We start from the raw sequence: 12500 nt of genomic DNA, 5'->3' as shown, positions 1-12500 counted from the left end.
TTGTAGTCCGGTGGAACAAGTGTACCTTTGGTGTGAATGAAGTATTGTTCTAAGGGCACCGCATCACTCCTGAAGGAGTCCAACCCCTCCCTGAGAAGGTAGCTGCTGTTCAGATCTTACCCATGCTCTCGACAGTCAAAGCACTGCAAGAATTCTTGGGCATTGGCCTTCATCAGAAAAAAATGTCCAAGGTGGAATCTGGCTACTCTACCTTCCACCATGGATTGCTGGAGGTGCATTTGGCTGTCCGTCACTTTCGACACTTCTTAAAATAATTTATGTCCTTCATAATTCGCGCGGACCACATACCTCTCTTCCCCCCCTTCACTCGACAGTCCGACGCCTGATTTGCCCGTCAACACGGACATCTCTCCGCCATGTCTGAATACAATAGCACCCTTCAACAAGACCCTGGAAAAATTAATCCCATTGCCAGCGACCTATAAAGAAACACATTGGGCGCCATTCACCTGGGATTGATTTACAACGCCTTGGGAGGACGTCCCCCTCAATGGCTTCGACGTCAGCCTCCTCTGTGATGTTCAGTCGTGGTAAACCACGATCAAGGATACCTGGTCTCAAGGGCAGACAGATGTTTGAATTCATTCACGGCCTTTTACATCCCTCACGCTGATATACTGCAGAGCCACTGAAGATGAAGTTCATTTGGCACATCATTACTAAAGATGCTAAGGATTGGATCTGCACCTGTACTTCATCCTAAACTTCCAAAGTACATCGACACAGATTCAGAAGCGGGTCACTTTCCTCAACATCAGCGTCCTTTTGCCCAATTTCATGTCACCTTGATAGGTCCTCTACCCACATCACAAGGATATCTTTACTTCTTTACCGTCATTGGCCACTTGACTCGTTAGCTTGAAGCCATTCCCATGGAAACTGCAACATCCACCTCATGTATATCTATCTGCCTTATTCTCAGAGCAGATAGCAAGATTCGGTATCCCTGAGAATATTACTTCTGACAGGGGTGCCACTTTCACCTCTCAATTGTAGACATTATCAGCAAATCTCCTAGGCATCACCCTACATCAGACACAGAGGCGTAACAATAGGGTGGCAGAGGTGGCAAACTGCCACGGGCCCAGGGCCTGTAATGATTAAAGGGGCCCATGGACGTAGAGTCACAGAAAGGGAGCCAAGGGACTCAAAGGATACGGGCCCATGGCCGAAAAAAGAAGAAGAAGAAAAAAAAATATGCTACTGCTTACTGTTATATTTCAGTGATTTAGAAAAAAAAAATTCAAATTCCTCAATATAATACTGGTAAATGTTTATTAACAGAAACTGAGAAGACATTACATATTGTTAATGTATATGATGGCCTTTATGGGTTATGGGTTAGGAGGTCATAGGGAGTATTACTGTTCGTACACTACAGGTCCGTATGAGATCTTGGCTTGAACGCGTTATGTTCCTGTCTAAGTCCTGGCCTCGTGTACACCAGTTACCAGATCTTGTCAGTTGTCACCGCCTGTGACCGCCAATATCTATTGATCATTTAAAGGAAAAAGTGGGAAAAGTTTTTCGCGTTTCGTGATTGTTTTACATTGTATTCTTTTATAAGTGGACTACAACTGATAGTTATCTTACACCTTATGAAAGATTATGTTGATTACAAATTGTGAACTTAATTTTAATATTTGACTCACAATACAAATAATGTAATAGAAAAAACAATGTATTGAAGAAAGATGTAATTAATATCTTCACAATGATATCAATCAAAATTTTTTTATAGCGCCTCAGTGGCGTGGTCGATATGATGTTTGCGTCCCACCTCGGTGGTCGCAGATTCGATTCTCGGCCATTCCATTGAGGAGTGAGAGATGTGTATTTCTGGTGATAGAAGTTCACTCTTGACGTGGTTCGGAAGTCACGTACAGACGTTGGTCCCGTTGCTGAATAACCACTGGTTCCATGCAACGTAAAAACACCATACAAAAAAAAAAAAAAAATTGTATATCAGATGATAACAGAGTATAATTTTCTCAATTAATAATAGTTTTTATATACAGTGGATCGGATATATCATGCCTCCCAAAAAACATCTTAGTGGCAGAGAAAAGCGGAAAAAGAAAAAACAAAATGAAATTAAGGCATCAAAGCTTCCAAAAACTAGTGGTTTCTTTTCCCCAACAGTAGAAGTGATTAACGAAAATGCAAAGGACAATGACAGTTGTGAAGCTATTGGAGAAAATACTAATACTAGTGTCACTAGTGTGGAAATGCCTACTACTAGTAATAGTTTAGTTGGAACAAACACAGCAACTGATACAGGTGTAAAGAAATTAGACGAAGTTGGCAAGCCTGATTCTGACCCAGTTTCCGACACTACATTAGGCAATACCTGTGAAGATGAGTGTAAACCTAGTACCTCAAAAGAATATGCGCCTGAGCTCTCATTTGACACAATAACATCGTTGTGGCCTACAGACCGAGGACATTTTATGGAACAAAACTTGAAGGACCAAACAAAACGATTTATCATTACAAATGGACATTGCAAGACTAATGGCCCTTTCAAAAAGGATGCAGAAGGTCGCTCTTTCTCTGAAAAATATTATCATGCAGTGTCAAAATCAGGTGTGAAAATTGAGAGGCCGTGGTTATGCTATTCAGTTGTTCTTGATAAGGCTTATTGTGAGACATGTTGGTTGTTTGCTAATCGAGGAGCGAGTGGATTTCAAGATACATGGATTGACGGCTATCGTGACTGGAAACACATAGGTGAGGGTATGAAGAGGCACGAATCATCCCAAATTCACTATAATTCATGACTAGTGTATGAACAATGGCGTTTGCATGGAACTTTGAGTGAAGCACTTGAAGGTAATCTTCAAAAGAAGAAAAAATACTGGCGTCAGATTTTGGACAGATTTGCCATTTCGTGGACACAAAGAAGGAACACAAGCAGAAGATGAAGGTGATTATGATGAGGATGAAAGGAAACGTGGAAATTTCATTTGCATCATTGAGTTGCTTTCTAAATATGATCCAGTTCTTTCAGATTAATCAGTAAACCTAAAGGTAAAACAAAGTATATGAGCCCAATGATACAAAAGGAACTCATTCAGTTGCTTTCAAAGGAAACTGAAAAAGAACTTACTTATGCCATTAAAGCAGCTCCATTTTATAGCATAATGTTAGATACAACACAGGATATTTCCAAAATTGATCAGATGTGGGAAATATACCGTTACTGTAGTCTTTTTTAGGGTTTCATAAGGTTGAGGGCCAAAGTGGAGCTGCACTATCAGAACAAATTTTGCAAATAATTAAACAAAGAGGACTTTCTATTTCAAGGTGTCGTGGCCAAGGATATGATGGAGCTAGTAACATGAAGGGGATATACAAAGGTGTGCAGACAAAAATAATTGATGTTGAACCCAGTGCAGTTTATGTTCATTGTGCTGCTCATAATTTAAATTTGGTGATTAATGATGCTGTCAAGGATGTGACAGAAATGGCGCAGTTTTATGATATTGTTCAAAGAGTCTATGTGTTTTTTGGATTGAGTATCAAGAGATGGGACATATTATCAGGCACTCACAAAGGGGTAACTATTAAAATGTTAAACCCAACTAAATGGGCTGAACGTTATGATGCGGTATTTGCTCTCAAAGTTCGATTCTGTGATGTGCAGAAAGCTATAGCACAAATAATATTATGCAGCTCTAAGGCAGACGAACGCAATAAAGCCACTGCACTAAAGAAATGTCTTGAAAATTTTAATTTTTCATTCCTTTCAGCTTTCAGCGTTTCAGTCCAAAATCTTACAGTCAATAAATTTAGTATAAAAAATGTTGCAATCAAAAGCAGTTGATCTTGCTAAGGTAGCAGATCTCTTAAAGGTTTGCATGGATGAGATGTGCAGATTAAGAAATCAGTTTGAAGATATAAAGAAATAAGCAACAGATATAGCCCAAAAGTGGTCGATCAGACCAGAATTTGAGATAAAGAGACTTCGTACCGTAAAAAGACATGTTGACGAGCTTTATGAAGACCAAAGATTAGAAGATCCAGAGAGTTTGTGTAACTGTTTACTATCGTACTCTGGACATCATCACAACTCAGTTGAACTTCCGTTTTACTGGCTTGCATGAAGTTGTCTCATCATTTTCAGTGTTGGAACCAATCTCATTGCAAAATTTATCTGACTCAGAGCTGTATGAAAAAGCATCTAGTTTTGTGAAAAAATACCTCAACGATGTGTTAGAAACATTCACACAGGAAATTCTCAGCATGAGATCTGCTCTAATGGGAGAAATAAGCAAAGTTTCTAGTATTAAGGACCTTGCTAATATGTTAATTATAGAAAATCATTCTATTTCAGCCAGTTTCCCTGAGGTTTGCACTGCAATGCTATTGTTTTTAACTATTCCAGTCACAACTGCAAGTGCAGAGCGTTCATTCTCCAAACTAAAGCTTGTTAAAAACTATTTGCGAAGTACAATGGCACAGGAAAGATTAGGACTAGCTCTTCTATCAATTGAACAAGGAACTGCGCGTAAATTGAACTTAAGTAAAGTCATTGACAGATTTGCAGAGATGAAAGCAAGGAAGAAAGAATTCTAGAAGGTATAAGCTATATTTGTTTATTTAATGATGGTATAAATATTTTGGAACAAGTTGTGTTTATTTTCATTTTATAGGTATCGTAATTATGTGATAATGTAACGGCCGCATAGGCCTACATAAGGGTATTCATCTGATTCATTATTGAGAATATATAATTTAGATGTTTTTTTCTAAGCTAGGTATGTATTAACAATTAATAATTATATTTCAATGCCTGCATATTATATTTCAATTTCTTATGCCTACCAGTTCTACGATATATCAAATCAATCTCTCTACTCTCTTTTCCATAATATATATGAAACTAGTCAGGACTCAAGAGTATATTTCGTATTTTCATTTTCCCTGTGGTTCTTCTGCATCTGAGCATCACGTTTTCCTGTGATTTTTACGCATATATATATATATATATATATATATATATATATATATATATATATATATATATATATATATATATATACATACATATATATATATATATATATATATATATTTTTTTTTTTTTTTTTTTTTTTTTGAGGTAATGGGGGCCCACTGTAAGAAGATGCCACGGGCCCATTCTCACCTAGTTACGCCCCTGATCAGACAACTTCCTAAAACCCTGCTGAACCGGAATGGTTGAACGTTTTCATTGCTCCCTCAAGGCAGATTTGATTTCCCGCTGCAATGACTCCAACTGGTTTACTTAGCTTCCATGGCTCCTCCCGCTACTAATAACCACTCCTAAAGACGCCCTAGATGTTTTGGCAGCTGAAATGGTGAATGGCGACCCGTTGGTCGTCCTTGCCGATTTTTTTCCGTCTACAACCTCCTCCAATAATCTCCAATGCTTATGTCTTGATGTGGGAAAATGTACTCCCTGATGGCAGAATTAAAAGTTCTCAGCAAAGCAACACTATTCAACAGATCTGCACTCAGCAACGCCCATTTCCTGCGCAACGACACTAGCAAGCCTCCACTAACACTCTCTTACACAGGCCCTTTTCTTCTGATCCGTAGTATGTCGATGGCTCTCTTAATTAACATTCCAGGCAAAGAAGACTGGGTCTCGATTTATCGCCTAAAACCTGCATATCTCTTGCCAGATAACCCACCTACCGTACTCCTCTCTAGAGGAGGTCGCCCTATTTCATATGTACGTTATTTTTAATGGGGGAGCCATGTACCACACGTATCTTATACACACTCGTACACTGTAACGATTTTTTCTTTTTGTCTTATCACTCCCTCTTTCTTGCACTGATAATAAACTAAACTGTGTACGCATGCTAGCTCATGTATTATTTTCATTGAATTTTTGTGACGTTCTTGCTCGCATGTCTTGGTATAGAAAGTCGATGTCTCTTTAAAAAATTTCAGTTGCATTCACCTCACCTCTCAGTTTCAGCATAACAGATCAGTCTCACAGCAATTATCTCATGATATAAGGTGTATCATTCTTAATCAAAGCACGACCATTTCTTTAAGTTTACTTATGATGGACTCTGCAGTAACCTTATTCCTGAATTTGTCAGCTTGAAAAAAAGTAGTGTATAAATTACCACAAGAATTTATCTAACTCTCAAATACTTATAATGAACATAGGTCTCTTGCTGTCATTGCTGAGTCACAAAGAGAAAAATAGAGAAAACTCTGTAAAAGATCAATACTACTAATCCAGCAATAACCTTCAATAACCAGTAATAAAATATTACTATTATTATTATTATTATTATTATTATTATTATTATTATTATTGTTATTACAATAATAATAATAATAATAATAATAATAATAATAATAATAATAATAATAATAATAATAATTGGTATTATTATCATTATTATCCTTTTATTATTAGGTGAGCCAACCCCCATTTATATTTCGGTAAAATATATTAAAAATTAATACACAGAGGTTTTAATAACCGGCTCGATTCTCTTTTCAAATCAAAAAGGAGAATCGAAAGGCCCAGAAATCTCTTTGCATTTCAACTTTCAATATATCATGATACTTAATAATGCAGAGTATCCTAAAAATTTTATTCCAGCTGTGACCAAATTGTGAAGTTATCTTCCCAATTGGGTAGTTGAATATATGGATGAGTAGATGGATAGATGGATGTGTTACAAAAAATCTCTCGAGGTGAGGATTATTACGTATGTCTTACGGTCTTGAAATAATTACGGTGATGTAAATAGTATTTGCTATGTAATTCCTCAGTCATATCTATATCAATTACGTAAGTGAATTGTAATTTCTAATGAATCTAATATGAGACATAAAAATTTAAATCGGTGTACTTTTATTATAGGATAAAAAGAATATAACGCTCTGGAGGAAACATTGAAGTGTGTTGAATGAATGGAAGGAATAAAATATTGCATTCGTGGAAATTTTGAAGGAAATGACGTAATGTAAGAAGAATCTCGATTCCGAAATTATTTTATACCTTAGTAAATATGGGTTTATTTGTTGAAGTGTTTTACACCAATTGTTAAGACTCCTTTCAGTTACATCCTAAGAAATGCAATCGTATACTTTTTTATTACAAATATTCGTACAAAAGCCTTTTGGGAATGAGACTTTGTTATTTATCACGTGACACAGTTATATATTGCTTAATTAAGGAGGGGTATATAACGGCGAGTTTTGCATAGCGGAGACACAACTCTCAGACCTGTCTACATACAGTAAATTCTGCAACGTTCTTCGGAATGCAGATCCAAAATTAAGCTTAACCTTCGGCTACTGATACCTCTGTTCTCTTGTACGTCCCTGATCTCGATAACTTTACTGTGGTTGAATTGCTCAAGTGTTAATAAAACTGTCTAAGCCTAGTACCATCTTTCTGTTTGAATTGTTTATGGTGTTCAAGTGTTAATATAAATGTCTAAGCGTAGTGCCACTTTGTGTTTGAATTTCTTTATATAAATAAAGTGTTAATAACTCCGTTCAATTGTTATTTTGTCACAACTATTGGTTTCACAGAGAACGCAGACACGTTTTTGGGCAATAACTCTGTGACTAACACTCGTATCAGTACGAAATTTTGCTATAGCGTCTTACACTCAGTGTGGTGATTTACAAGAGTATCATAAATCACTAAATGTAAATAATTGTGAATAATACTGACACTTGTCCGTGCTTGCACTCTGAGTGAAACCCACGGTAGGTTTAATTACTAAGCCTAAACTTTTACGTAACTTACTGCTAACGAAATTAAGTTGTATATTAATCTATTGACCAATACCAATTGTCTAATTTGAACCAATGCTCTGCCTGTAGCAGCACATAAGCGTCTTTTGTATTCCCTTTATTGAATTTCTCACGATTTAACACAGGCGAGTGTGGATCAAGATGTAAAATTGTGTGATTATGTAACCTGTTCGTATAAAACCTGCACCCAACAGCTATATTTTCACTAAGTGATAAATTTGTAAAAATTGTATATTCACTTTAAATGTATAATAGAATCCTATTTTTGTATATCTTTAACTTTTTGTAAAATTCTGTTATCACATTGAGCCTGATCATTACTACTCGAAAAACTATTTAAGTCGTAGAGCTAAAAAAGTCTCTACGTTAAAATAATTTCAGATAATTGATTATTCTAATGGATCTTTTGAGCTTTTAAAACTTTAAAACCTAACAGAATGGATAGACACCTACAAAACAAATGTTGTTTTAGATCATTTATCATTCACATCCACATAAGGTGAATTTGTGTTTGTGTGTTTGTCCATGAGATCTTTGATCAGCGGGGGCGTATTTATGAAAATTATCATTCACGGAAATATTAAACGTCCCTTTTCCCAAATGCGGGCTGCTTAGTCCATGCAAATTACAAACATGTGATCCTCACAAAAAAAAAGTGTTCAATGCGAGCATTGATAATCTGTTTCTAATAGCATGGAAATGAGGACGGAACGTGAAAAGTAGTAAGAAATAATCAGTGTACATTATTATATTTTTATACATGAATATGAGACTCTAAGTATGTGTTGATGCTCACACAAACATAAGGTTAATATATACAAATATGACTATTCAGCATAATAATGATAACATGAATGAATATGATACAAATGGGGCAATATCCATACAGTACTGTATATATGAATGTAGGAAAAAATTTGGGTACATCAATCCACATACAGACTGAATTACATATGTAGATATATGCAAAAAAGAAAAGAAAAAAAAAACACAGGTTAATATCCATACAAATACAATAGAATATAAACACAGATATAAAAAAAGTTTAATGTGCGCCTATAAACACGTAGCCTATTAGTACCTGCGACAGGAATGAGGGAGACAAGCTTATAGAGAAAAAGAGGCAAGCCCAGACAGAGAATGACACACCGATGAATTCACTGAATTCTATGGATCTGGCCCTCATGATATGGATAAAGAAACAAAAAGGAAATTTAAATATAAAAAAGGAAGAGCACATATAATGTTAAGATGGGTGCTTGGAGTCTGGGAAACTAGCAATACATAATTCTGGAATTTATATGCATAAACGGAGCTTTAGAACCTGACAAAACAAAAACAAAAATAAATTCCGAATTATACAAATCACTCCCTTGCCTGGATGAGAGAGAATTGAAGATATTATAAATTCTAGAATTACACACACATGTACACACACGAACATATATATATATATGTTTGTGTGTGTGCCTATGTACAGTATATATATATATATATATATATATATATATATATATATATATATATATATATATATATATATATATACTGTATATGTGTGTATATATATACATACATACATACATATATATATATATACATATATATATATATATATATATATATATATATATATATATATATATATATATATATAGCACATAGGCACACACAAACATATATATATATATATATATATATATATATATATATATATATATATATACATATATATATATATATATATATATATATATATATATATATATATGTTTGTGTGTGTGCCTATGTACTGTGTATATATATATATATATATATATATATATATATATATATTAGACATTCTGGCATTTACAGATAGAAAAAATGGATGGATCAAGAAATTCTGGAGCATACAATTATGACTCCCTTACCTTTATGGGCTGCCACAGGAACCGTCTGGCGTAATAATGTGATAAAGATGAGGATAAGCAGCTCTCCTTGTGCTACGAACATGACTGGCTGTGTTTATGAAGTCCCTGGAGACTAGGAGTTACGTGTAAATAGATTTCCTCGAATCTTTGATTTATAGTTTGTCAAAATACGACTGCCATATCTTCACTTCATTATCCTGCTAATGTCTTTTATATATTTCTTAATACAATCACTAAGGATCCTTTAGTGAAGGACTCGTTATGCCTTATACATCACACACTATATCTGAGTATCAAGCTCTATTTATAAACAAACTTTGTCTTTCCCCCCAATGACTCTCTATCTCTCTTTCTCTCGCCTGTGAGCGAAAATACAGCCTATTAAGTCGGCAACCTCACTAACCTTTTCAGACTTTTTGTTTTTTGGGGAAAAGTGTCGCGAGAAATTGTAAGCTCATTAATATTAATAACAAACGCTGAAGGAGTTCGTTCCTCTGGATGCCCAGCCCGCTTTGGATAATAATGAAGGCTTCCCCTCTTATGATTTTTGCCAAAAAAACACTATTTGTGAAGAACGAACTTATTAAAATACAGTCGCTCTCAGGTCAAAGCATATCATATTTAAACTTGGCGTTTCGTTTTCAAGTTTCTTTTTTATTATTCTTTTTATTCAGAATGCTGCTGGGCTTCCGAAGGCACTTCCGTCAAAAAGACTTCCTTTTTTACCGGCGGTTCTACCGCTTTTTTCATATTCCACTTGCCTCCCCTCTGCATGATGGGCTATTTTGAAGCAGGAATTCGATTCGGTATGACCTGATATCATTTTCACCCGTCTCTCTCACTCTTTTTTTTTTTATTAATCTCGACACTTTCTCTGTTTTTATAATTCTTTTTTAATGGGCCCGATGTTTGACAAAATCGAAGTGTCAGGAATAGTTCGCTGGTTGATGTTTCTCGGGTTTATTTTGCAGTCAAATGTCTCAATCACTCGAATGATATGAAAGTAGGAATAAAAATAAAAACGAAACTCTGGCGAAAATTGCTTTAATTTAGCAGAACTTTATGAAATAGCTATAAGGTTATATTTTTATTTGAAGCACGTGGCAGCGAAAGGGAAAGTGAGAGAGAGGGAAATAGGATAGAGGAGTGGAACAGTGTAGGAAATAGAGCGAGAAACATTCTAATATTTTGCAGGAATATTCATTTCGATTTAAACATAAAGGGTTAAACCTGCTTTCACTTCTCTCGGTATGCAAATTTCAATCGAATGATGTTGAGAGAGAGAGAGAGAGAGAGAGAGAGAGAGAGAGAGAGAGAGAGAGAGAGAGAGAGAGAGAGAGGGGGGGGGGAGAAAGCAAGAGAGACCGCGAGAGTGTCAAGAGAGGGAGAACGTTATAATTCAGTTTGTCTTCAACTCCAGTTTGTTTTCACAAAAGACAAAGTTGACGTTGAAGGACATATCTTCTCGCCCGGAAAAACAAACTTCTAGTTTTCAGATATTAACACTCACGATGAAGACACTTTTCGCCTGATGGTTCCTCCAATTTTTCCTATGACAGATATCTAATTTTTTCGCTGATTTTGGGATATCATCGCTTTAGACAAAATTATCTATTAATTCAAAGCATTGTTTTTTTTTTCTCTCTAATTTATTTTTCTATTCAACTTGAGTGTTATTTTACTAATTTTTCTGTATGTGGAATGTTTTTTAATTTATTATTTGGGAATATTCTCCATCATTATAAAATCTAGCTTTGTTCACTTGTGTAAATGTTATTTTTTCTAGTTTTTTATTCTATAATAATTTTCTTCATTAAACCTAAATTCACTGATTGTTCACTAATCATCTATTTCATTATAACCAATTATTTATATTATCTATTAAATAATCTTTCATTTGTTAATTAATATCTTGTTTATTCAAAGTCAATAACTAGACAATTTATTCTACTTTAACATGAAATACTCACATCAGTGTCAGTACTCGATGTAATAAAGATTTTGTCTATTAGAGAAATTGTCTTATTAACAAACACTATTGATAGTCAGTGTTTAAACACCTCGTAATACTTAAGAAAATTAGTTGTAGAGATATAAATGTTCAAGAAACTTACAACATCGCAAAATGTCAGTAGCCATTTATAGTTATCTAATTGGTATTCTCAACAGCCATTTTCCTGAACTCTATGTAAAATTCTTTTCCGCGTGGAGTACAATGTATCGTTGTTTGCTTAATAGAGTGTCCAGCCAAGCTCTGTTCCCTGAAAAGAAAAAAGAAAACCAGATTTAGACTTCATGACTGTCAGGAAAGTGTAGCTGTATAACTTTCTAATATCAAAGTTGATTTGTAGAAATTATAAAGTGAAATTTATTAGATTTTTGGAACATTATAAAAAATGCACACGAAATGGAAAGACAATGGCATTATGAAAATGATGTGAAAATCCTTTAACAGAATAAAATTCGTTACATTGTAGATTATAAAAAATTACCATTCAAAATGGCCAGTGAAAAAGATAATGTACTCGCACATATCGCCGGTTGGAAAAAATAATAGGAATTCAGAATTCAAAATAATATATGTAATTGAATGAAGTGATGAACCAGAAAAGACATTTTAAAAATTGAAATGAGAATCGAAAAAAATTTTCATTACATGTGGGATTTTAGGTTTGCATAAGTATAATGACAAATTCGTAGCAAAAATACAATACAATTTGACTTTAGAGATAACTTGGAAATCAAACGAAAACCAAAAATGAATTTTCATAATAAGCATTTGGG

At 34.6% G+C, this 12500-nt stretch overlaps 1 protein-coding gene across 1 annotated transcript in view; it reads right to left on the bottom strand.

Annotated features, from left to right (window-relative positions):
- Positions 1 to 12500, bottom strand: part of LOC137622904 (nephrin-like) — an 838006-nt gene that overhangs the window by 555254 nt on the left and 270252 nt on the right. Inside the window, exon 2 of the mRNA XM_068353453.1 lies at positions 9717 to 11977. Within this exon, the coding sequence (XP_068209554.1) occupies positions 9717 to 9798 (82 nt within the window). The 5' untranslated portion in view covers positions 9799 to 11977. The remainder of the gene's footprint in view (positions 1 to 9716; positions 11978 to 12500) is intronic.

This window comes from Palaemon carinicauda, chromosome 30 (assembly GCF_036898095.1).
Source record: "Palaemon carinicauda isolate YSFRI2023 chromosome 30, ASM3689809v2, whole genome shotgun sequence".
Taxonomy (NCBI): domain Eukaryota; kingdom Metazoa; phylum Arthropoda; class Malacostraca; order Decapoda; family Palaemonidae; genus Palaemon; species Palaemon carinicauda.
Note: the sequence above shows the minus strand (reverse complement) of the source record. Positions and strands in the feature narration are given on the sequence as shown.